At 39.1% G+C, this 27,898-nt stretch overlaps 1 protein-coding gene across 2 annotated transcripts in view; it reads right to left on the bottom strand.

The window, feature by feature from the left end:
* The window catches only part of RHOBTB3 (Rho related BTB domain containing 3), a 54,638-nt gene extending 27,546 nt beyond the window's left edge, over window positions 1-27,092 (bottom strand). Inside the window, exons 1-6 of one of the 2 annotated variants that reach the window (XM_045566361.1) lie at window positions 26,883-27,092; window positions 26,480-26,705; window positions 21,728-21,914; window positions 12,405-12,559; window positions 9,132-9,243; window positions 5,950-6,315 (exon numbers count right to left, since the gene is read on the bottom strand). In XM_045566361.1, the coding sequence (XP_045422317.1) occupies window positions 5,950-6,315; window positions 9,132-9,243; window positions 12,405-12,559; window positions 21,728-21,914; window positions 26,480-26,705; window positions 26,883-26,884 (1,048 nt within the window). In that variant the 5' untranslated portion in view covers window positions 26,885-27,092. The remainder of the gene's footprint in view (window positions 1-5,949; window positions 6,316-9,131; window positions 9,244-12,404; window positions 12,560-21,727; window positions 21,915-26,479; window positions 26,706-26,882) is intronic. The other variant, XM_045566362.1, reaches the window with a different exon arrangement.
* Between the last annotated feature and the right edge of the window lie 806 nt (window positions 27,093-27,898).

The following is a 27,898-nucleotide window of genomic DNA, read 5'->3' as shown; positions in this document are numbered from 1 at the left end:
TGTTAAACTTTGTATAAAAACGTACAAGAATCCCTTAGAAGCTAACGAACCCCAGATAAGAAATTTACTGTATGCCAGCAATTCTCAACCCCAGCTGTGCATTATATTTACCTGGACATCTTTTATAAAATACCAAAAGAGGAGATCTCATCCCCAGACCAAGTAAATTAGAATTTCTGGGGCTGTAGCCTCTAATATCAGTGTGTCTTAAAAGGCTCCCAGGTGACTCCCAGGTGCCCTGAATGCTCTTGATGAACACTGCTCTTCCTTTAGAAATTTCATCCATCACCAAAACCCAGGGATAGTAGTATGTGGCAAACAGTAAGTATGGGTATTTTTGATTGTATACATTCTCACAAGCTAAAGGAGAACCCAGATACTGTCTCTTTCTTCCAACATAATAAATAATGTTATTTATAAGTAAAAGTTACACTAAAATTATATAAGTAAAATTATATTAACTAAAGAACACCTACACAATATCTGCATTCAGATTACCTAAAAGAAAGCAAGCATCAAATAATCTAAAAATCTGGGATTAGCAGTGGGTGAATCCCCACCGGCCACACTGATGTGTTTGACAACCTAGAACCAATAACTGAAAATGAAAGTAAGACTCATTGGGCTGTTTTCATAATTAGAAATGCTACTCAAGTCATCTCTGACACCTTTACGCCCTAATAAAGCAATAATCCTTAGGCTGGGAATTCCCTTTTGTGTATGTGTGTGTGTGGTGAAAACATTTAACATGAGATCTACCTTCTTAACAAATTCTTAAGTACATAATACAGTGTTGTTAATAGGCACGACAGCATGACATCATACAACAGATCTCTAGAGCTTATTTATCTTGCACTATTGACTGGGATTTTCTTTGTGTAACTCCTCGAACCACTTAATTAGACTTTTAGAGAGCACGATATACTGATGTACACCAGGCTGTGTTTTTACGCAATGCAGAAAAGAGCATGCCACAGAGTAATTCCAAGATCTGGACAATACCATGCAAACTGAAGATGAAAGCTTATTTCCACTTATTCATCCACTCTGGCAGCTTTTCAGTGAGTGATGTGAAATTCTAAGGGCCATCTGTAGCGGGAAGAACTGAAAGCTAAATTCTTGAGGCTCTTACAAACATTTCAATTCCTAACCATCTAAGATCATGTGACTCAGGAATTTACAAGCATAAGACTGTAACAAGTATTGTAAGAATGTGACAATTGTATGCCATGTGAGGATTACTGCTTGAAGACTAGCAAACTGCTGGCCTCACCTTGCAGATTTTACTCCTTCTTTAGGGTTAATCATTAAGTACTTATGCATTATGCAGTGTTTGCTGTTATCCAATAGAAAACTGACATATAGAAAACAGACATGTCTTGACTCTGTTTATTTACTCAAAAACTTGAATAGGAAAATAAACTGAAGCCTTATGTATGGGTGTAAAATGTTAACTGGATTATTAAACATGTCTCTCCCAAATACGGGACCAAATGTCCATGGTGACACAATATATACAAAATTTCAAATTTCTAAAAGTTAGAAAATGAGTGTTATTTAAAAAGAATGAAAGTAGTCTTTATAATTTGGTTCATTTTTTTTTTTTAAAAGGGACAAGAGATGGGGTTTTTATGGTTTTCTAGCCCATGTTTGCTCAGGACAAATGTTCCTGAGCACTGCACGTCATGGATGGAGCTAGTTCTACCTCTGCACGACCAATCCATCTGGTGTGCACACAAACAAAGGGCTCCTGTCCCCAGTGGTTCTCTAACATCACCCAAGGGGAGGCCACAGTGCATTACTGTGTCTTAAAATTTGTGTTCTCTTCAAAGGTTTTAAAATTTAAAACAAAAAAGAAGCCTGGTTGCTGTATTGAAGTCTTTGAGAAAAATGTAGGTTTAAAATTTTTGTTGGATTAAAAAAAACACAAAACATTTTTTTTTTAAACAGTAACTATTCACACACAAAGACCATAGGGTAAAACAAAACATCAATGTTTACACATTTTCTTTTGATAGTGGAATCTGGGTGATTTTTTTTTTCTCATAACAAATATTCTGCATTTTTTAAAATTGTCTTTCCTGTGCAGATACAGCTTTAATATTTTTTACAGCATAACTTAAAAGATAACTTGTGCTTGAGTCATGGGTTATAATCTGTGAATAATTAATTGGTACCTGCAGAACCAGTTATTTTCCCTTCTCCTTGACCAGCGTCAGGGTCTCTCTGCAGCCCCAGGTCAATGGTCTGTGCCCCACTCATACCCAACACCACCTCCGGCCTTGGCGGTGGTATGCAAGGAGAGATCGGGGCAGAAATGGACAGTTCAGTGTCAGGTTAAGAAGCCGGTACTCTGAACTGGTTGAGGACCTGTAGCTCAGCAAGCTCTCCATACCGTCACGCCCGTCTGCCCTCTAATCCCCGTTCCAGGCTCACTTAGTTTCCACCCAACTGCCAAGCATCCACTTTCCCCCACTTTAGGCAGGGGACACAACAGTGCACCGAGAGCCCCAGCTCCAAATAGCTCTGCATCAGTCAGCCTTGCAGCTCACCCCATTTTGACGATGGGCCCTAAACTGATTACTGGGTTCCTCTCCCAGGCCAAGCCTCTGTATTGAATTCTAGGCCCTAATTCACTGGTTTCCAGTTCTTCCAAAAGCAGGTGTTTCTGGTGGTCCAGAGCAGCAGCACCGCCTGGGAGACTGTTGGAAATGCAGAATTTCCCACCCCACTCCAGGCCTACTGAATCAGAATATGCACATTAATAAGACCCCCAGGTGATCTGTAAATACTTTAAGGTTTGCAAAGCATAGGTCTACATGACAAAGAGCCACCGGCAAGACCACCCATTGTCTGAGGGCCTCCTGAGGGTGGTCACCAGGGTGATGGGGCCTCCTGACTGGACTCTATCCTCCCACCATCACCAGAGATGAGCTTCCTAAAGCCCAGTCTGATCATGCTTAAAACTCAACCACAGGTTCTAAGAACAGCAGGAACAACTTCCCCAGGCCTCACCCGCCACATCTCCCGCCAGCCATCCCACTGCCTGCTCCAGCCATGGGAAATACTTGCAGTCCCTAGAAAAGAGCAGCTACCAAAGAGTGCATTTTCATTAATGCAAAATTCCCCAGTATACTAATCTCTTTAAATAGTATCAGAGTGAATACACACAAAACTTATAACAGGTAAACGACTCTGGGGAAGGGGTGCGGGGTACAAGGAGAACTTTTATTCTTTCCCCTTTGTTTCCAAAAAATCACTCTGTAGGAGAAACCTAGGCAGGTCCAGTCACTGGAGATACATCTAGCTATTTCACTGCTACCATATTAAAGAGGATATAACTGACTTCAGAATGTCCATGTGTCTTTGAAAGTATTCAGTGGAAATTGTGGCAAACTTGCTAAATAATTCATACAATTTCAACAGAAAAATCATCAAAAAGAAAAGTCAAACATATGCTTCACAGTTCCTTAAACATAGCATTAAAAACATTTATTTTTTTGACATGTAAACATGTTAGTTTTTCAAAATGAGTCTTAAATTCTGAACTGTGAGATTCTAAGTTTAAACATTAAAATCTGTAGTACTAAATGAAGTCCTTGACTAGTCTGGCTCATTCATATGATGAGTCCCTGCTCGGAGAGCCTACTCCTTAACTGAAAGGAAAGTTACGGAGGACCTTCCATGCTGAAGGCCGTGTGCTGGGTGGGTACTGTACAGGGGCTTATTTATGCCTTTTCCCAGCTAATACTCACTGACCCACCACCACATTCTACTCCAATATATATGTTTTATCCACCTAAATCTCATGCTGCAACTGTACTTTTCAAAACCATAATTTATATTTTAACTTATAAAATGATATAACCACAACCCAAATCTTATTTTTAACATTAACCATCTAAATGAATGGCTACCCTGAATTTTCTTACCTATATGATTCTTGTTTTATTTGCAAACCTTTATAAACTTATCTGTTTCCAATCTGAAGCCTAAAAACAGATTATAAATGTTTCTCCAGATACATTCCAGAGGAGTGACCTTAGTACATGATTCCAAGTAGGAAAAGAAAACTAAAGAACAGAGCTCTCAGAAAACTTACATATAAATGCTTACTTTAAAAATCATTTTACATCCATTCTTTCGTATTCTTATTGGGAACACTTAGATGCAAGGCCTTCAATTCATTTGCTAAAATGACTCATAACTTCTATTCTTTAGAATATAGTTGCTACTGAGTTTTTAAAAGGACAAAAAGTAAAGTAATTGATAAGCTGAATCTTAAAAACAAAGGGCACAGTAAGGGAAAAAAGTAACATCTAAGATAGTCATAGCCAAACTTGATCAGGTCTCAACTAACTTTAGATACTGATTTCCAGTTCCTAAACTGAATGCAATTTCTCTCCTTGATTTCCTCCAAAATATATGAGACAAACCAAAGAGTAAGTATCTAAGTTTTAAAGTGTAGACATGTGATTTAATATACTCTTGAAAATTTTTATTTCTTTAAAGTTAAACTGGACAATAAATTCTCATATTTTGGATTTAAAAAAAATATTAACATACCTGCTCAGATTATTATTTTTACAAGTAGATTTAAAACCAAGTACAATAAGCACATGAAAAAATGATCAACATCACTAATCATCAGGGAAATTCAAATCAAAACTACAATTAGATACCACCTCACACCTATTAAAATGGCTACTATCAAAAAAAAACAGAAAATAGGCCAGGTGTGGTGGCTCACACCTGTAATCCCAAGCACTTTGGGAGACCTGGGGGGAGGATTGCTTGAGGCCAGGAGTTTGAGACCAGCCTGGGCAACACAGCAAGACTCAATCTCTACAAAATAAAAAAAGAAAGTTAGCCAGGCATGGTGGCACGCATCTGTAGTCCCAGCTGCCCAGGAGGCTGAGGCGAGAGGATCTCCTGAGCCCAGGAATTTGAGGCTATAGTGAGCCATGATTGTGCCACTGTACTCCAGCCTGGGAAATAATAGAGTGAGACCCTGTCTCAAAAAATAAATAAAGCAAGAAAATAACAAGTGTTGGCAAGGATGTGGAGAAATCGGAACACTTGTGCACTATTGGTAGGAATATAAAACGGTATGGCCACTGCAAAAAAATAGTATGACAATTCCTTAAAAAATTTAAAATAGAATTATTGTATGATCCAACAATCCACTTCTGTGTATATACTCAAAAGAATTAAAAGCAGGATCTTGAAAGAGATGTTTGTACAGCCATGTTCATGGCAGCATTATTCACAATAGCTAAGACAGTGGAAGCAACCCAAGTGTCCATCAATGGATGAATGAATAAACAAAACGTGGTGTATGCATACAGTACAATGTTACCCAGCCTTAAAAAGGAATGAAATTATGACACATACTACAACTTGGAAGAACCCTGAAGACATTATATTAAGTTAAATAAGCCAGTCACAAAAAGACAAATACTGTATGATTCCATTTATATGAGACACTTAGAGTAGGCTAAATCATAGAGACAGACAGCAGGACGGCTGCTGCCAGGGTCTGGGGGAAGAGGGCAATGGGGAGTTATTGTTTAATGGGTATAGAGTTTCAGTTCTAAAGAGGAAAAGAGTTATGGAGATGGATGGTAGTGATGGTTGCATGACATTACGAATGTACTTGATACCACTGAACTTTACACTTAAAAATGGTTAAAATGGTAAATTCTATATTATGTGTATTTTAACACAATTTTTAAAATTGGCAGATAAAAAAGGCAAGTAAATTTGTAAGGAAGACAAAGTTTGGACCAATTCCTATATATAAAGCTGTATTATTTCACGTATAATCTTCACCTCAGACAGTAGGAAAAAGATCACTGTAAAACAAACCAATCCTCTTGAGGACCACAGGCATACTTCATTTCAAACGCTTAAGAGAGTGTAAGTAACCAGAACCCCGTGACAAGATACCTGAATAAATGAAGCGCAGAATATCTGATAAACAGGAACAGAAGAGGGCGTCTTTAACGACGACTCGGAGCGGCGGGTTGCCCGGGGACTCCTGGCTAGCACCTGGGAATGCAGTGTCTCTGTTTATAGCAAAGAGGTCCTGGGTAGTTCGGATAATACTGGAATCCTGAATGTCAGTGGGACTCTTCACGTTGAAAAGCAGCATGAAAACATGGCTTACAGCGCAGAGAACGATCTTGTGGGCCTCCACGACTTTCCTTAAATCTGGGTTGTAAAATACCACGTCCACACACTGGCAGCAGAACAGCAAGTTATTTAAGTCAGAGTTATAATGCGATGCTTCAGCCTTTAAGACAGGCATTTTCTCTGTTTCAAAAAATAAAATAAAAATGATAAATTCCTCTTTAGGTCTATTAATCCAATAATTTCAGGTTTATTTTAATATAACAAAACAATATTTTAAAAACAATATTAGGTTGAATCATAAGAAATTGCCAATATTTGACCATTTCTGACCTACGAAAGCAGCAATTTTGTATAACTTAACCTAATTTATAAATATATATAAACTATTCAGGGATTATAGAATTTTATAACATACACACGCTAATACTATATTTACATTTTATAGTATAAATGAAAAACCTACTGACATAAAGAGCAATAAAATGACACTTCTCATTTTTTGTGTGTCCCAAAATAAAATATTTCTCCAAATATTGAACTTTAGTATTTTGGTAATCATCATTCTTTACTTCTCTCTGGTTAAAAAAAAAATTCAAATAAAGTATTGAGTAAATTCTGAAGAACCCATCCTCCTATTTGAAGTCCTTTCCCTCCTGGGATGGGAAGTGGAGGTAGAGGGCTAAGCTGTTAAAATTCTACAACTTCTCAAGCCAGGCCTCAAGGTCTTAGCTCTATTGTTTGCAACCATTTTGATCGTTTTATTTAGATCATAAAACTAGTAATTTTTTCCTCCTGGTAAAACAATATGCTTCCCAGAACCAGCTCTTTGCACTCAGCACACCTCAGGGAAAGTGCTGACTAATTTCCATTTACAGCTTGATCACCAACAAAGAGTAGCCCTCAGCCAATTCAGAATATCCACACGGCAGGTCCTCATCACAGACCTTAACTGCAAAACGTCTGTTGTCTCATTTTTATCCAAAGACAAGCTGGGGAAAGTGATATTTGTAAAAGGTCGCTTGAAGGATACGCAAGCATCTAAATGAGTGGAATTCAAACTTGTTTAGCAACGAAAATCCTTTATTCTAAAGCCAGCCCCAGTCTATATAATGGACAATAACAAGGCCCTTTGGGGGCCAGGCGCTCCCTGCTCTATATCCCAGGACATTCCCTTTTCCGCTGACTGTGGCACCTTCATAGAATCTTAAACACCACGTGCCCCAGAGCCCAGGTTCCATCCTCAGAACAAGTCAACCCAGAACTAATGGATAACCAGACGGTATCGTCCTGGACCTGTGGGTTATGTTCATACCCACAGCTCTCTTAACAGAAGGGTACAAGAAATAGCCTTGTGAAAGTTGAGACTGCATTTGCTGAAGGGACACTTTCAAAGGCCCTGTCCACTATATTATCTAGTGCGCTCAAATGAAGACCCACACAAGAAATTTCTTTTAGCACTAAATGACAGGAATGTTTTGCTTTCTCTGAGGAACTGGTATATTTTCACTTTTTTGTGTTTTTCTTTTTTTTTTTTTTTTGGTTTTTTCAATAGTTTCATTTTTCTGACGATGTGTTCTCTTCTTGATCATTAAGAACTAAGAACCAGCTATCTACACTGTTTATTTGGTCATTTCCGACCCATCTTCTAATCCAGAAAGTATTTAAGTCCCCAAAGTTTGCTACATAACAGACTATGTCTCCTCTTTCACTTTGCAAACCAGGAAGTTCAAAGCCAGGTATATATCATTTATGGTCCATATATGTCATTTATGGTCCATATATCTACATCCCTCCCTCCCTCCCTTCCTTTCCTTCCTTTTCTTTCTTTCCCTCCTTTCTTCCTTCCTTTCCTTCCTTCCCCTCCCTCCCTTCCTTCCTTCCTCTTTCCTTCAGATTGAGACAGGGTCTCAGTATGTTGCCCAGGCTGGACTCCAACTCCTGAGCTCAAGAGATCCTCCCACCTCAGCCTCTCAAGCAGCTGGGGCAACAGGCATGTGCCACCACACTCAGCTTTATATCTGCATTTTTTTAAAACCTGGAAATGACCTCCTGTTTTAATTTTTTTAAATTCCTGTCCCCCCACCTCCCCAGCCCATTCTAATTTATATTTTCCTGATTTTTATTTAGATTCATTTATTCAACATTTATCAAGTGTCTACATTTTAAAAACAATATCTAAAACAAACTGATCTGACAGAGTACTAGTCTACTATTTCTATCACAAAATTATGCAAAAAATTCAGATTAACAGTTGATATAATTTATTTATTTATAACTTTATTTTCCCCTAATTTTGTATTAAGAAAATTTTCAAACACTCAAAAAAGTTGAAAGAACGACATAATGAACACACATATATCCTCCACTTAGATCCTGCAATTATTAACATTCTGTCATTAATGTTGCCTTATCTCTAGATAGACAGAAACACACACACACACACACACACACAGACAGCTGAAACATTTAAAAGTAAGCTGCAGTCATCAGGACACTGTGGCTCTAAAACACTTTCACATTCATCTCCTAAGAACATTCTCCTATTAATCACACCACCATGATCATACATAAGAAAATTAACAGTAGTTCTAGAATATCATCTAATTTCCACTCCATATTAAACTTTTGCCCATGTCCCAAGAACATCATTTAGATGTTTTTTTGAACCAGTATCCAAGCAAGGTTCACGTATTGCATTTGGTAGTCATTTTGCACCGGACTTTAATCTAGAATACCTCCACCACACACACAATTTTTAAGAAGCTATAGGCTCAACTTTTAAGAAAGTATTTCTCAAATGTGACCTAAGTACCAATCTGCTTCAGCATCACCTGGGAAGTTTAATCAAGCAGATTCCAGGCCCTTTCCCAGGTTTACTGAATCAGAACGTCAGGTAAGTCCTGGTCGTACTCAAATTTGAGAACAACTGCACTAAGACCTGTGAGAAACAGTCTGTAGTGTCTACTGCATGTCCAGACAGTGGTTAATAAATGCACCTGGTTGTTCAAGCTGAGGAGGTCTAATTCCATGGAATGAGCTGCTCATTTTTCTTTTCTTCATCTTTTCACTTGTCTTCTGATTTAAGGCTTGAATCATAAAATACTCCAACTAAAACATGAATCAAATTTTAATTAGAGGTCCAACAAAATTACAAATCTAACATGATAATTTACACCCCAAATCACATTTGTCAAACGTTTTAAACGTCAGTGCTATGTATAAGTATGCATTAGCAAATACCTGTAAGCAATTTTTTTAATTTAAAAAAATGTATCTAGTGGTACAGATTGGGCCTTGCCTGCACACAAATAAACAATCCATTCAAGAATAAATTGTTTATTCTCTTTATTTAGAGATGGGGTCTCACTGTTTTGCCCAAGCTGAACTCAAATTCCTGGGCTCAAGGGATCTTCTAGCCTCAGCCTCTGGGTAGCTGGGACTACAGGCACATGCTTCCACCCCAGCCTATTCTCTTGAATAATCAAAAAAAGTCAAGCATCACAACTGTATGGCTGTCAGTAATTTTCTCAGCGAGTAGCCACCCAACTACCGCAGTTAATACTAGTGAAATTCAAAGCAGCAACATATCTGGTTCCATGTCTATAAATGGTCTTATTGGCTAGGAAACTTCATTTTTTTTCTCTTGAAATCTGTTCTTTACCAATTAAAAATCTCATCCACATGCACTTACATAGCTCCAGACCTGTGCCCTCCCTTGCAAGGCTTGGGGCAAAAGTACAAATGGGGGTCCACCCACCATATACCTAAACATTTAAATGCTATAAATCAAGAAAACAAACTGTTACATAAAAGATATTCTATACTCCTGCTTTGACAAATACATCATCATATAAGCCTGGCATGCCAGATTTAGATTTAAATTCCAAGACTCCTTGGAGGTTCATGCAGTACAGGGAGAGCTGGTCCCTAACTCCTGCCCCAAGACCACCCTGCCTTTTCTCACCCTGTTCCATCCCATGCTTGGAGGAGCTTTGTGCACCCAAATGGACATCTAAACTCTGTCCACTCTCCCCTCTCCCATTCCGCATAAATAGTCTCCCTGGCCACCTCTCAGGCCTAGGGGTGCACACACCAGCAATGTGATCCACTTTCAGGAGGATGGACCCAGGAAAGTGTCTTCAACAGGCCCAAGAAACAGACTGAGGACCAGTGGTTCGAGAACTCTGGCATTCCAGGTTTAGAAGCATAGTCACAGCACTGTCCAGTAAAAATTTCTGTGTTGATGGAGATGTTCTGTATTATCTGCACTATCCAATTCAGTAGCCACTAGCCATACAAAGCTCTAGAGCACCTTAAAGGTGGCTAGCATGCTTGAGCAATTGATTTTTATTTTATTTCAATTAATTTAAATATAAATAGCCACATGTGGCTAGTGGTTCCATACTGAATGGTATAGGTCTAGAAGGGGGATACCAGCTCCAGGTGGGTACATCCCTTGGCTCCACTGACTTGTGTGTGCCCTGTGGGGAGGGGTGCAACTAGAGGAGGGGCAGATGGAGGGCTCTAAAGCTCAAGGCAGGTGCCCCTCTTGCCCAGGGATGTGGGTAGTACTGCACAGCCCTTCATCCCTGACCCTTAAACACAAAATTTTAAATGCTCCTTTCATTCTAACATTATCATCTCTATCCATGTTCTTGCAAATGCCATTATTTCTTACACTCAAGATCCCACTGTACTTTACTAGAGAGTAATGTATCTAAAGAGATCATCCTAATCTTACTTCCATATTCTCAAGTCCTGAGTTAAGGAAAAAAGAAACTGCCATGTCTTTCTCCCAACCTTGATCACAACTTCAATCCTCATCGTGCCTCTAACCCTAACTGCAATAATAGGTGTTAGAGAGAAAGAGAAACAAGGAGTGGAAAGAATAGAAAGAAAGAAGAGAAAGTAGGAGTCAGGAGGGTGGAGAAATGACCCTGAGGATTTCAGGTTCAGGATCCTGGAATGTGGAACAAGGAGACTTAAGGAACCAGCCTCCTCTTCAACAAATGAAACCAAATCCAACCAATGAAACTTCTCAACAAATAAAACCAAACCATCTTTTTCCCTCCAACTCCCTAGGTATTTCAGGGAAATGCATCACTCTTGACCAAATTAAATTTTTTTTTTAAGCCACCACAATATAATCTGCTAGGAAAGTCAGATTTCACCTCTCTGTCTTTCCACTCACTGCTTATCACTATAAACAAATATGACAAAAGTTTTCATATGTCAAATATGACAGTCATTGATAATATAAATATCGTAAGTAAATCTTCCTTAATGCTATAATATTAATGTTTATATTACTAGGTGAAAATAGCCATTTGTATTTGATAGAAATTAGTACCATTTATATTTGGTCTTTATTTTACCCAGTGTAGTTAACTCCAGAACAAATAAAATTTCTGTAGTCATCTGTAGAAACCTCAACATTTCAACAGGAATATCTGTGATGTCCTTATGGCATATTGGAAACAGTACTTGATGAAGAGCTAGGGAACTGATGGAGGATGCCAAAGTGCTCCTGCTGAGGGTAGGGCTTTCTTTGGTTTTAACCTCTCATCATTGTTCATCAGATTTGTTTGTTGAGAGGATTCACTTTTTGGATGGTTGGAAAGATAGTTCCCAAGTCAGTAAATTCTGAAATGATACAACCCCACAGTAGTCTCCGAGGACCCTACAGGGTAGGTGCTGTGTGTTAAGATGAGCCTCAAAGTGACCGCAGGACCCAGTAAATGCCACTGCAGTCGCGCGTGCAAACCTTGGCTCCCCACATATCCAACAAGAAGCTATTTGTACAAGTAGTTCCTCTGACCATGGTTGAGCTATGACAAGGTTAGGAGGATATAAAATCTTGCCAAAGCACACATAGAGGAAGAAAAATTATTCTTTTCAACTAGTAGGTGGAAAGAACCAGGGCCCACTGGTTCAGGCTGCCAGGCTTGTTCAGCCGTATAAAGATTATTACTAAAACTGACATCACAGGTTTGGGGAAGTAAACATGTTTTTGCTATGTATAACAAAGACTGGCCAAGTGTGACCAAACGAAAAATTCCAAAATATCATATTAGACAACAGAAAATATTTCATCTAGAGAAAAAAATTATAATTTTACTCCAATAAAACCTTTGCTACTTACTACTCTCATTTTATTTCTCAAGGTTAAGATTTTACTCATGCTTTTAAAACTGAAGTTCTAATTTGATATTCTAGAAAATAACTTAAGGCTAAAAAATGATTTACACATAACAGGAATTTCCACTTACCACTCCTCCAAAGTATTTCCCTATGTAGAAGTCATCAAGGCTATGGAGTTCAAGGTAGGTAGCTCCTAATTCTTTAGCAAGTTGGATCCCTTCGGTTGTACTAACACAGCTCCCTCTATCTGAGGTACACAGTGGGCACGTACAAGGTAATTCTTCTGAGAAAACAAATTTGAAAACAAAGAGCTTTGAAATTAAACAAAAAAAAATGTAGACAATCTGAACGTTAAATAACAAAGAACTCATACCAGAACCACAGTACAAGAGCATTCAGTACATCCACTATCCACTAGACTCTGAATAGTAAGTATCAATGATAATAGAAAGGTCCCTAAATAAACAAGCATTCGCTGCAAGAAGAATAAATACTATTTTAGAAAATAGAAGAATTTAAAAATAGGTAAATGAATATTATAGAAATTAGACCTACCACCCAATAATGGCAGGCCTGCTTTTTTCTACACAACCTTGACATCCAGAATATTAATATCTCTAGGCAGGTAGAAAAGATTACAAATTTAACAACTTGCTTGCCATAGAAAGCACTGAAAACAGTAGACTTGCACTTTTTCTGTAGTAAACTTGAAATATATTTACAAAGTTTGAATAAACCTTATGGTTTTATTTTAATCGAACCCTCAATTTGACCAATTTCAAGGCTTCAAACTGTCACTCCCTTTGTAAATTTCATGGACGTGTATTCTTATTAATGCATACATTTCAATCATTAGACTCTAAAGCACTGAACTTCAGAGATCAGTCACTCTTTTTCTTTAAAATTAAAAAATTTAAATCTGAAAGAATAAAAAGTATTTACTCAAGATATACAACTACTACGTACCCATAATAATTAAAAAATTTTTAAAAGTATTTATTCAAAAAGTGAAAAGTCCCAAGACTCATGGTTGCACCATGTATAGAACTACAGCTGGGAAGGTGGCAGATCAACCTATCTACAAGAACACTTCCTTGTAAGGCTAAAAATATGTGCTCTGCCCCATATTTGTCAGCTAGCTTTGTTTTGCTTCACAACCATATCATATGTGTCACTGTTCAAAAGGCTGCCAGGTCACCAGGTCAGAAGAGGGTAAATTTATTTTCAGAAATGCATGTTGTTGTAGGCTGGCGTCCCTGGGAAGCAGACTCTGAGATGGAGACTGGTGTACTGGAGGTTCATCGGGGGTGATCTTGGGAACAACTTTTCTCAGGGGCGAGGGATGCAGGACTGGGGAGAGGAAAATTTGAACGGCAGTGCAGTTGCGACATAGACCACAGCTGGCCCTACACAGGGCTTGGGAGCTTAGATGGCCTTTTAAAGTTGTTCCACATTGGGGGAAACGTAGTTTTGTATCTTATCCCTAAAATGACCAGTAATTAGACAAGGGCTGCACCTGTGGAGGGGGCCTAACTTTGGGCAAGGCAGCTGCCATCAGCAGAGAGTAAAGCCTGGAAAGGGACTCCACTGTGCACCATCAGCAGCCAACACGCTCAGTAACTGAGGAAGTAAGTACAGTGACCCTGAAAGGGCATTTCAGTGACTCTCCATAACATGCAACACAAATTTCCTACCAATGAAGATAGAGCACATATATGTACACAGAGGTGTATACTAAGGGTATTTAGTATACATGCATACTATATATGTAAAAATGCATGCATGCACAGATACACATGACTTAGGTAATTTTAGCTTAATTGAAAACATTTTAGATCTCAGAGACCATGTATTCACATCTTCATTTTACACAAGAGGAAATGGAGGCTTTGAGAGGTTATGTGACTTGTCCACATCTCCTTGTGAGTCAAAGACGAAGAAACAATAATAAAACTATTACTTGCTCCACCTGATAAAAGTGACATCAGAAGATAAGATAAAAATTTAATTTGAGTAAAGAATTACTGATTCCAAAGATACAGTGACTTAAAAATTAAGCTTGGGTTCTCTAAATTATGCTATAAATTCTAATTTGAGCTTTTGCCTTTACTTTTTCTAAGATCATTTTAGGTTTAGAGCAAATAAAGTTTTCATGCAGAATTTAGCCTGTCTTGAAAAATAACACATTGGTATTCTGCATTCTTTACAAAGCCCTCATCAACAGTGCCTTTAATTTTCTGAAGACAGAGGCCTTCTTATATCTACAAAGCTCTCCTTATGTTGGTGGAATGGGGTGGGTAGGCAGATCATCTTATTAAACATTATTTCTGCACAAAAATCAAGCAAAGTCAGTAGTATTTCAAGTGAACATAATGTAAAATAATTTTCACCAAACAATCTTAATTTGAGGTAAAAATACAACTAATTTCAGGTTTCAGCCAGCTGAGTGGGGTTTCCATTGTGGGTAGCTATAACCATCTTACTGACACACGTTCCTAGAAAATGCCTCCTTATGGCTAATCTTTGTATCTCTTTTATGTCACCAAAAGACATTCTTTTTGTTCACTCACCAAAAAAGAAAAATACCTAGTCATTACACACCATATTGTGCTGTAAATCAGCAGCCACTTAACTACCTACCCTTTATCTGGATTCTAAAATATTATTTGTTAAAACCTTCTTCACAGGCTTTTGTTCCTAATTAGTTATTCTGTAATTCTCTTGTGAACCATTCCTATATTCTTCCGTATCAATCAACTATATAATCTCAGATTCTAAGTACAAGTCTGACTTGTGTTGGTTCTAGCAGGGGAACCAACAAAACATTTTTCAATTAAATAAATTTACATTGAGTATTTTATCAGGAACAATCAGTGGACCCAAAATAAATTTAACTTGCGGTGCCTCATGGTCACAGGACTCTGAATCAGGGTGCTACATTTTTCTAGCTAACATTGTAGTCTTTTTTTTCTTACATGCTATCTTTTAAGATATTATCATAAAATGTCTACTTTTTTTTAAAGCAAACACAATGTAACTCTGGCATTCAAATGAATGGCATCTCTTTCAAAGTGATGGCCTTGGGAACCTGCAGGGTAATTCTTACAGTGTCGCCACTGCTTGAAAGTTTTAAAAATTCTTTTCAAAAATTCTAGCCTAGCAAAGGACCAGGCTCCACCAGAGCTTCAAAAATAATGGAAAGACAGGATTCCTATCTTCGGGAGATTAAGGCTATGAACACATCCTGGGGCACATTCTAAAAAAATTTCTCCTTTAAAGATAGATTCAATATTCAGTAAAAGCTAAAATTTATTCAGAGCCAAGTATGATGAAGACATCCACGCAGTCAGGCCTATCAAAAACGTATGTAACAAAGGAAAGAGATGAGACTGATCATATTTGCTGAACTAATTCTAAAAAGAGTTCCAAGAGAATTAGCAGGAGAGCTCCCAGCACAGTTTTATGTATTGTGAGGGATATGCGGGGGGCGAGGGCAGGGAAATAAAGGTCTTTGAGTTGTATGTTGAATAGCCAGATTCAGGTTTGTAATTACTTTGTAATCACCTGGTAAATTAATTTCATCTTGTTAGTGAAATTGATTTTTTTCACTTATTTAGATCATCCATAAAACCATTCATTCACTCGTTGAACAAACGTTTCTTGAGCACCTACCTACCTGCCATCAGGCACTAGGGATGTAAAGACGCAAAGATAAAAGAAACTCACAGTCAAACTGAGATGAGATAGACATGATTCCAAACAATTATAACAGAATATAATAAGCACTAAAATAAAGGTGTACAAAGTCACCATGGGAACAGAGGAGAGGAAATTAACTCTGTCTAGGAGGAATTATAGAAGGCCTCACAGAAAAGGTGATGCTTTAAAGGACAAACTCAAATCTGCTATGCAGATATGATAGGGGCTGTGCAGAGGGGCACTCCAGTCAGGATATGGCATATGTAGAGGCTTGGATGTGAGAAAAAAGGGAACATATTCATTTCCAGGTTCAAGATGGCAGCTGAGCCCATACTGCGATCTCCCTCCCTGCCAAAGCAGAGATGATGAAATAAGAGCGGGAGAGGCAGGGAGGGAGGAAATAATGAGGGGGGAGGAAAGAATGGAGGCAGGAGAGAGGGAGAAAGGACTGAATATACAGCAACACTCAAAAACTAGAGGAGAGACCTCAACAGCTCAGAAGCTAGGAGTGTCTGAGAGAATGATGGCAGGACCAGAGAGGAATCCTGAAGCTCAGAGCACAGGTATGCCCTGCAGCAATGTCAGGATTGTTTGCCGCCCAACAACGGGGGAGCAAGAAGTGGGAGAAGGCCAAGGGCACTGACTGGAGATTAGCTGGAGTACCCCAGTAGAAGCAGCCAGGCCTGCTGATCCTGTGTGTAGTCCCACTTCCACCCCCTCCCCAGACAGCAGGTGGGCAGCAGAAGAGGAAGGCATCAATCCAAAAGGGAAAGGAAACTGCAAAAGTAGACAAATCAAAAATTACCCAATGTTTGAGAAGCATCCACACCATGAAATAAACTCTCATCAACCAGAAAGACTTAGAATGGCCACTCAAAACCAGACTTAACAGACCAATCAAAACAGAATTATTATGTAGAATTAATTATCCTGAGAGGTTTTTTTTTTTTTTTAAAGTATTTGCATCCTTAAGACAGAAACAAGAAATTATGAAAATAACCAATCAGAGATCTTGGATATGAAAATCTGTTGAAAAAGAAATTTAATAAAGCAGAATAGAACAGACCCAGTAGAACTAATGTGTGAACTGGAAACAAAGGCTATGGAATTCTCCCACAATGCAACACAAAGAAATAAAGGGAGTTTAAAAGAATCAGAGGAGAGACCCAGAAGTTTCAACATTAGTCTAGCAAGAGTCCCAAAAGGAGAGAACAAAGAAAAAGGAGGGATGGTGATGTCTGAAGAAGTTAGAAAGTTGACACTTTCCTAGACCTAAATTAAGACAGTAAGTTCTTCAAGTAGTTCAGTGTGGTGCAATAAACGATTGTGCCCTACAAGATTATAGAAGTAGTCAGAGGCCAGATCATGAAGGATCTTGTATTTCAGGTAAGGATTTTATAATAGAAAGTTATTGAAGTGACATATGAATACTGGACTAGATTAAGAGTATCAGTGTGAAACCACTATTTAAAAAAATATATAATCCCTGGCTCTATCCAATGAAAGGGCCTAGAAGCAATGACACCTAAAGTAATGGGCACCTAAGAGCCCAGATTTTGGTTTTAAATATCATTACCCACTAAAAGAAATCAAACCTCCCTGAAGAAATGGCTGATTCCAGGGCTGAGACAGGGAAAGTCTAAGATGAGCCTGGAATGTCTTATGCTGGAAAATAAGGACGGGCTTAAAAACTGATTGGAGCTAGCTTGAAAAGGCCCCCTCTAGGCAAATCTGGGGCAATGTGAGTATCAGAAAGAATAATCAGAAGAACAGACTATAATATAAAATGCAAAGCCATGAATCCTAATAATTCTAAAAGAAACAATGCAGGACCAGAGAGAAGGGAAAGCTTCATTTGCAGAAGAATATCAACTAAGGAGTAGAGAAGGAATGATAGAAAATCACGATTTTGGCCGGGCACGGTGGCTCACGCCTGTAATCCTAGCACTCTGGGAGGCCGAGCCAGGCGGATTGTTTGAGCTCAGGAGTTCGAGACCAGCCTGAGCAAGAGCGAGACCCCCGTCTCTACTAAAAATAGAAAGAAATTATATGGACAGCTAAAAATATATATAGAAAAAATTAGCTGGGCATGGTGGCGCATGCCTGTAGTCCCAGCTACTCGGGAGACTGAGGCAGTAGGATTGCTTGAGCCCAGGAGTTTGAGGTTGCTGTGAGCTAGGCTGACGCCACGGCACTCACTCTAGCCCGGGCAACAGAGTGAGACTCTGTCTCAAAAAAAAAAAAAAAAAAGAAAATCACGATTTTGCAAGCACATTTATCATCAATGAAGGAATTATGCAAAATAATGGGCCCAGGTTGTTTAAAAATGCCAATGTCATGAAAGATTCCACAAAAACACTGGGAAACTGCTCTGGATTAAAAGAGGCTAGAAAGATATGACAATTGAATACAATGTGTGATTCCTAATTGCATCCTGAATTGGTAAAAAACAAAACAAAGCAAAACAAAAAAAAAATAGCTACAAAACACATTACTGCAACAATTGGGAAAATGTAAATATGGATTAGATTTTAAATAATATTAATAGTATAATAGATAACAGTATATTAAACTTCTTGAGTAATTGTTATGTTACGATTCATAGGAGAAAGCTGTTGTTTTCGATGCCTGAAGTAATCAGGAGTGAAAAAAATCCAATAATGTTTATATTTTCAAATGGTTCAGATTAAAAAAGTATATGTGGAGTGTGTATGAGTCTGTGTGTGTGTGTTTAAAACTTCTGGGGTTCAATTCTTGTCAATTGTCTTAAGTCTGAAATTTTTCAAAATGAAAGAGGAAAAGAGAAAAGAAGAGAGTTCTGGAAGAATTGAAAGCACTGAATGTCATCATCTGACTTGTATTCTAGAATGATTATTCTGAGAGAATTTATTTCAGAAAGAGGCAAACCAGGAATAAGACACCAGAGGCCAATTTACCATGAAGCTGAAGATGCCTAAGCTTCAAGCCCTTTTCTTGCAGGTCTTTTTCAAGCCCCAGGAAGAACCTGAGCAATATATTTTTTCACATGGTCATGTGCTTTTGTAAAATTTGCAAAATAAGATATTTAGTCAAGACCATTACCTCTTTTCACCCCAACTTGCTTCACCTTGTATCAGGCAGCTCTGTAATAATCATGGGCATTTAAGACTACTACTAAGGAAAATTTAACATTGGGTTTAGTGAGCTATTATTTGTGATTTACAGTCACTTCCTTGTACAAGTGCTTGATAACTGTCCTAGTACAAGAATGCTTCTGCTACCCACAATGCAGACTTATCTGGCATCATGACACAAGGATGCTTAGCAGAAATACTAATATAACACAAATTCTGATGCCCAGGACCAGAAAGACGTGGAGAGTGAAGAAATACACTGGAAGAAAAAGTGATCGTTCTCTTCTCTCTACAGAAAATATCACAAAGTGGTTATCATATGAAGAGGTGATCAAATACTACACAGCCCCCCAAAAATAAGAAAAGTAAAGAAGTGTCAGGCTGTTAAATAATAGAAACATTTTAATAACATTTATGGTATTTGACAGTTGTTTTAGATTTATAATATACTGTGCTTTCTTTTCTCATTCTAAATAAATATTTACTTTTGTACATATAGCTATCTGTAATTTTGTTTCCCCCTCCCCCTTACAAAGGACTTTGCAAATTGTCAAATTGTATAAGCTTGAGATCCTACAAAATTTGGAACTTCCCCTTTAGGAGACCAAAAAGAAGGCTGCCATGACAGATAATTAAATGACTAGGACCCGAAATCCAAATGGAAATGAAGAGAAAGCAATGAGTTTGAGATTTACTTAAAATGTAAAATCAAAAGAGTTTCCTAATCAACAGGATATGAGGAATGGGAAAGAATGCCAGGTCTAGGATGATTTTAGTTTGGGTGAATCAATAGGTCTGGCATCATTCACCAAGCCAGGAAATATATTTCAGAGGAGGGTGTTATCTACGAAGATGTGGGAGGGAGGGAGGGAGACTGGAGTCAGAGAAACAAATGGACAGTCAGCAGTGTGTATGCAGGGAAAGCCAGGGCAACAGGTTAGCAGGGTCGTGGTCTGGATGCAGTGCCAAAGGATGGAATGCTGGGAAACAACACCACAGTGTCCTGGTGCCGTGTGGGGGCGGGTGGGCAGACAGTAAGGAAGATAGGGAATTACAGGAACCAGGAAACAAAGAGTAGCTTTATTAAGTGGAGGCAGAGGTGTGTTTCAACAATTCGAATTGGAGAATTGTTATTAAACTGTATTAAATTTGGCAGTAAGGAGATAACTGGTGTCTCCCAAGATAAGCTACACCCAAGATAACTAACCCACTCCAAGGATAACAGGCAGAGCCCTCAAGACCTAATCACCTCCTAATGGTCCCATTTCTCAACACTGTTGCATTGAGGATTAAGTTCCCAGAACAGGAACTTTGGGAAACACATGCAAACCGCAGCAATTGGTGACCCTGAGTGAGAACAACTGGTGTAATTGTGAAAGATGAAGTCCGACTGTCGTGGACTCAAGAATGAATAGGAAATGGACTCAGGAAGTGAGGATAACTCAAGAATCATGGCCAGAAAGAAAAAGAAAGAAAGGAAAGTAGAGGGGATATGGGGTCAAGGGTGGGTCACACCTGCTTTATCTGTATCTACTGATGCTAAACATACCCACCCTATGACTCAACAATCCACTCCTAGGCCACAACCTAAGCATCATCAAAAGAAGAATGAACAAATAAATTATGGCATATTCATACAATGAAATAATATAGAGTAATAAATAAAGTACAGATATGCATAACATGAAAGAATCTCAAAAATATTATGCTAACTGAAATTAGCCAGACATAAGACACTACATACCGTATAATCCCATTTGTAAGAAGTTCAAAAATAGATAAACCAAACCCATGTTGTTAGAAGTCAGAATAGCAGTCACCTCTGAGGAGGGGTATTCTTAACTGGGAAGCGGCATGAGGGAGCCTTCTGGAGTGTTGCAAATATTCTATACCTTGATCTATGTGATGGTCACTGGATATATACATGTGTAAAAATGCACTAAGCTGCACTCTAAGATGAGTGAACTTTATGTCTTTTACTTTGCTATACTTCAATAAAAAAGTAAAAAAAGAAATAATAAGAATAAAATTTTAAAGACAGCTTTACTAAGAAAATACCACTAAGAAGATCTGTGAAATACTACCAAATCAAAGCGAATTCTGAGTTGGCCCTAAGATATTTGACAATAATATGAAAAGCAGCAATGGCTGAAACTGTCTGAACCAAAGGAATCCATCAGCAATCCTTTCTCTTGGGCAGTATTGTCAGTGTTTTCAACTCACTCATTATTATCTACCTAAAAATCTGGCTTGCAAGCCTGCATCTTTATATGGATAATCTGTCCTTCCCCATCGGATAGACTTTTAGATTGTCAAAAAGAGTTTTCTAGGGCTCTGTGTCCGCTTAATACCTCTCATATGTCAAAAGAATGCAATGGCTGACTTCCTTCACTACTGTAGGAGAGCCATTCAGAAGACAGATTTGTACCCATCAGAATCAGCAGGTATTTGTCATCTTCTCCTTTGTTGTCTTATTATCATATCAAATGATGAGGAGATAATAGCTGGCAGTTGAATCCCAGTCTTTTTGGTTTTCAAAAAAAAAAAAAAACTGCATTAATCATTAACAAACTTAGCCCTAAATTAAAATTAATATGGTACCTGCATGCTCACTATAAAAAAGAAAATTAAATACTTACCATTTTGTCTGGTACCAATGGCAGCAATGATTACTGGAACTGAATTTAATGCTCTTTTTATCACTGGAATATAATTATCCTTTACTTCATGAAATGAAAACTTGTCATTTACATTGTATTTGATCACAATGATGTCGGCGCCCCCGATTAGATTTCGAGAGGTGTACCAATCACTGTCAAATATGTCCTAAACCAAAATGCAAACAGCAATCTTTAGTCTTTTTATCTTCAAATCAATCATGAAATAAACTATGTTAGTTTAAACATTTTGCTATATTTTAATTTTTAGAATTCATAAACAGAAATTCATATTCAAGTAAACTACATAAAATTAAAAATGTTTGAAGTCTGCTAACTCTATTTTTTAAAAATTCTACTTATTCATTTACCCCAGGCTAGTATTTATTGTTTAAACAGGAGATCTAGAGAATTTCTAAGAGTCTGATGAAATAAGCAACTCTTTCAATATTTGTACTTAAAAATAAGCACTTGGTTTTAAGGTTATACTATATTTTTATCACCTAATAGTTTCAAAAATGCAATGTTACGGCATTAGATGGAAGAACATCAGCATGAGTAACAAAGCTTCAAAGGACTTCCTGTGACCCAGTTAGACACTGCAGGATTTTTCAGTGTTTTGAACTGCAATACATTATGAATTCCGTGCAACTCCATATATTTTATTCTTATTTGCAAAATTCATATATATTTTTCAACTTTATCCATCCTTTGAACAGTACTGGATATGTACAGTGTGTACACGGGGGTGGTGGAAGTATGCCTACATAAAAAATACAGTGTATTACAAGGTAACCTGGTAAGGAATATATTTGCAATTCAAGTATTTTGCTTATATAAATTAAAAATTCAGGATAAACCCTTCTAGTTCTGAAATCTTTACTTCTGTACTATAGTTAATAACATTTATGTTTAGAATTGGACCCTTAAGTGATTTATTATGAAGTCTATTCCTTTAAAAAGTAGTGCTTTGATATTTTAAAAATAATTTTTTAAAAATAATTTTTCTAAGTTTTTGTGTGAATAGTGGGTATAAGGAAAATATCTTTATGTATCTTAATTCCACTGTCAAATATGCACTAGTAGCTTTCTTCTCATATTCTAGTTAACTATTAATCATTATTTGTCCCTGCATGTAGCCTTTGGTATGTATTTCTAGGATGTAATAAAGCTAGATTAAGGTAACAGACAGCTGGATGTGGCTAACACATCCAAAAGCTGTTGGGCTATGAAAGTTTGCACTTTGAAATGTGAGTCCAAAACAGGGTTAATAGTGTTTGACTAAACCAAAGTCTATGTGACAGAGATTTTATCCCCTGACGGAAAATTCTGGAGGAGTGTTCCACAGCAATGCCCTTTTGCAGAGAGAGCTTCTGCTCACCAGTACCTCCCCGAATTCCCTGCAGCCTCCCAACTGCCCATCTCCCGCAAGTACACTCAAAGCAACGAGAATTGCAGAATTTTTAAATGAGAATACCCTACTGAAATAAAGTAGGATGGAGAGAGCATTTTTGAAGGAAGTTTAACAGAATCCAAAAAAATAAAAAATAAAAGGCAAAGCGTGGCATATGAGCATCAAAGACAAACGCTTGAACTTGGTGGGGGGTGTAATCAGGGGAGAAATGAAGTGGGACACAGTGCAAGAAGGTGGGAAAGCTTCCCAGCAGAGCTCTCCTCTAATATCCAAATCCCAACCACAAAACGTATGCAGTTCCAACTGTATCTGTTAGAGTGTTCAAGTTCTAAACATACAATTATCACAGAGTACATAAGTATAACAAAGAAAGAGGACAAAGTCAGATCAATGGGATAAAAACTAAATATAAGTGGGACTAATATTAAACAGCCATTTAACTCTGAGAGAATAAATCAAAAGTAGCTGCTTTTTGCATTCCAAATAGTTCAACATTCCAGAGTTACTGAAGAGGTATATGGGGAGGGAGAGAACATTTAAGGGAAAATGTTGAGGGAAAAAATGGGCTTAAGTATCATTAACTCTGTGGGATTGGGAATGTAAAGACTATAAATACTTTTATTTGTAATACAAATCAGAGCGTCAAACCCTGCACAAGAAAATTATGAATCTACTACCTCACTGCTTTTTATGGAATGTTGTTAATAAACAAGAAAAGACCTAGAAATGTGAAATGAAATAATACTATAACTGCACACAAAAAAAGGGATGGGTAAGAGATAAAGACATACTAAATATTTAATAATAAACTGCCACTAATGAATGCAAAGCACATTTATTTTAAAAGTGCCAAGTATATAAAGCAAGGATCCAGGGTAAGGTCAAGGATCTACAGAAGGGAACTAGGGAAGAGAAACACAACTATCTCATTCCAACTCTGAGGCAATAACAACACATTTCTTCTCCAAACTATGTCAAAGAGAAAATGTTCCACTAGTTTCTAAAATTATGAAGGAAATCAAAGTCTCCCACCCCATGTAAATCAGTTCCAGGATTTCCTCTAGGAGGTTATGCAACACAAGGCTTGAAGCCACATTGGAGAATTGAACTCATCTTTAAAAATTTCTACGTTGAAACAATTTCATTCTACTTGATTGTGGGGCTGCAAATGCAGTACCTATTAAGTGCTAACATTGCTGCCCCCACATACTGTAGCTGTATAAATCTTGAATGACATGTAGGGAAACTTTACTTTTGCTTAGTACGATACAGGACTATACTACAGTTATAATAAACACTTATTATAATGGCTACCAATTATATAGCACGTGTTACATGCTAACCTCTACACTTAGAACTTTGCATGTACTTGTATCTCATTTACTTCTCAATGCGGCTCTAGGAGAAAGGGATTGTTATGATTATTTTACAGATAAGGAAAATAAGGCTGAGAGAAAGTAAGAGATTTACCAAGGACACACAGGCATCAAGTGGCAATGTGGGGACCTGAAATCAGATCCTTTTGATACCAAAACCTATGCTCTATCTGCTCTGCTATACTTAATATTCTGATTCAGTACACATCAAATAACAGATGATTACTACAATCAACTTTAATATTTCTGATGGGCTTTACTTACCACCAAGAGAAGAAAAGCACCTTGTAAAAAAGAACTCTACGAATGTAATCTACTATGTCTGAAGATCAATATAACCTAGAAAATTGTATCTGGTTACAAACTCAGTTCCTTAAATAGGACCAGAGTCTAACCAAACAAAAAGTGGTTATCATAACAAACCATAACAATCAGTATATGGCAAAAATCCAGCTATAGAGGCTTACTTTATCCATTTGGAAGATTTCATTTTACTAGACAAAATACATGGGATCACAAACATTGCTTTTTGTGAAATCAACATAAACAGGAAAGGGTTAACAGCTCAAATTAAAAACAGGAAAAGCAATCTTAATGTAATTTAGCTTATTTTATTTCCCCTACATTTATTCACTGTATTCACTAAATATTTGTTCAACTGCATGTCGAACTGATAAGTTTTTACACTGTATGGTCATTCACAATGAAAGGGCCAAAGTAAAAGAAGTGTTTCATTTGCTTGCATAGATGACAGCCAATAAGTTCTCCATTAATACTTCTTATGAACAGCATCATCCCTGTCATAACCAGGGGTTTAATAGCATCTCTTATATTGAAAAGGCCTGTTTTTAGTTTATTTTAGCATATGAACATAACTTTCCTTTAACTGAAAATTTATATGGGCCAGGGATCTTTTTTCCCCATAATATGGACATTTGCATCAATTTTTTATGCATTTTTTTAGAAAGGTATGCTAGTTTCCTACAGCCCTGATTCAGTTTTTTAAAATTGTTGTTTAAATGTAAAATCTCACATAATGATAACTTGTATTTTCTTTTTCAAACACTAAACTTTCTTCTGTTATAAAATGCAATCTTTAGGTGAAATATATATAACTCCAATATCAGTAAAGAATCAGAATCAGAAATTTTCAAATAAGATTAAAGAAAAACATTCAAAATAGAATGCTATTGTGTACTTTAAATAGCTACATGTGTCTAGGAGCGGATTCCTTTTTCCTTTTATCAAACACTCAAAAATCAGACTAGAATTTATCCACTTCACTCCAATTTTGTTCAATTATCACAAATTTAATTTTTACTTTTCCAAGCAGTACTAATAGTATTTCTGATTCATGAATCACTGAAAACAAATGGATAATATACCAAGAGTATTTTGCATTATTAAAATTAAAAACTAATTAAAAATTTTCAGAGGTTAATTAATAGTGCTATAAATGAGTCATTTAAAATTAACTCAGTCCCTTTCCCCCTTTTCCAGGGGTCCTATTTCTGAACTGTCCCAGTGAAAAGTATTTTTGCCTGCCTGGAGCTTTCAGGGGGCTGTATTTTTAGAACACTAATATTACACTATCACCCACAGGGTAGGCACGAAAAACACTGCTCTTTGCTAGTGAAACTTAGTGACCCTGAAACCGTCAGCTGTCTACCAAGGGACAACCCACAGTCATGAAGTGCAGGAGTAAGTGCTTCACATTCCTACGGGGGCTTTTTACCTTCCCAGAATGTTCTCTGACGGGGCTACCCCCCTGCCCAATGAACAAAGGATCCAAGATTCTCTCCAAAAATGTTTAAAAACTCTACCCAGGTAACACGGACACTCCACATTCACGGAAGTGGGCAAAGGGGGGGGGGAGCGGGAGGAAGAAAAAAAAAGAAAGAGAAGCTCCTTCAGCCTCGGCACGGAGCAGCTGCCGCCCCTTACCCAGACGGGACAGTCGTGGACCACCAGCTTGACATTCCCAAACGCACTGGCCTGATACTCGGTGAACACGGGACGCGCGACCGTGCTGGTCGCGTTCAGCAACAAGCTGCTTTCGTCCCCCGAGACCAGAGGGCTTCTCCCCAGGTAGGTGCGGATGAGCCCCGACGGCCGGTTGTCCTGGTGGAACGCGTCCCCCTCGTTCCCCAGCGCCACGATGTGAATGGACCTGCAGGACAGAGAGGGGAGTGAGGGCAGAAAAACAGCCCGGTCAGCGCGCCGGTCACTCTGCTCGGAGCAGGAAGGGGGGGCGCAGCGCGCGGCGAGGATGGGCACGAGCCCCCCGGCCGGGCGCACGGCACGCGCTCGGGGCACAGACAATGGCAGGTCCGCGACGCGTACGTACATGATCTCAATCCAAGGGCAGGGCGGCGACTCGCAGAAAAGCAGCTGCTCACGGCCTCTCGGGGCCCCTCGGCGGCGTGTTTACCCGCAATCCGCTCATCCCCGGCCGCGTCCCCCTCGCGCGCCCCCACCGCGGCGCGGCCGACGCAGAGCCGGGCGGAGTGGGGCGGGGGCCGGTGGCCGGGGCCGGGGGCGGGTGAGCGGGCCGGGGCCCGTGTCCGGGCGAGCCGGCCGGGGGCCGGGGCGTGCGAGTCGCCGGGCGCGCGCTGCCAGCCAGTCAGGAAGTGCCCGGGAACATCCCCGGGCGGCCGCCGCGAGTCGCCGGGCGCGGAGCCGGCGTGCAGCCTGGAGTGGACTCGGCTGGCCGCAGTCCCCTCTCTGCCGCGCCTCCCCAGCCGGGCAGCTGTCGCCTCCTGCTGCCGCTCCTCCTCCTGGCGGAGACGGGGGTAGGAAAAAGCCGGGGCCTCCGCCCCCTCGGCGGGCCCGCGGGGCGCAGCACGTGCCGGCCCCGGGGGTCGGGCGGACGCGGGGGGCGCGCTCCCCGCCGAGGCCCCGGAGCCCGGGCGGCTGCAGCCGGACACAAAGGAGCGGCCCGCGCGGGGTGCCGCGGAGTATAAATTAATAAATACGACGCCCGGGCCGGAGAGCTCCCGGCCGCCAATCCGCCTGCAGCAAGTTTGTTCAACTCGAAAGGCCGTAACCGGAGCCAGGAAAGGGGGGTGGGGCGAGGAGGCCCCCGCTCGCCGAGGACTGGAAAAAAGAGGTTAGGGAAGCTAGGGATTCAGACCCGTTTGCCGCTCCAGCGACCCAGTTTTACCCCCTCTTGGCCTTGACCGAAAGTGTTTCACCACGTCTGCCACTTTGTCATTTGTCAACATGCGCTACAGCTGTTTTCCAAAATCATACTTGTGAGAAAAAATAAAGGCAACATTCATGCCGCTGCAGAAAGGCTTCTTTGTTCACACTCCGATTAATTTGCTGATGTCGCTCTGGGGGGATTATTTACTATTTCAAGCT

Source organism: Lemur catta, chromosome 12 (assembly GCF_020740605.2).
Source record: "Lemur catta isolate mLemCat1 chromosome 12, mLemCat1.pri, whole genome shotgun sequence".
NCBI classification, from domain to species: Eukaryota; Metazoa; Chordata; class Mammalia; order Primates; family Lemuridae; genus Lemur; species Lemur catta.
The sequence above is the reverse complement of the archived record's forward strand: the minus strand, read 5'-3'. Positions and strand labels throughout refer to the sequence as shown.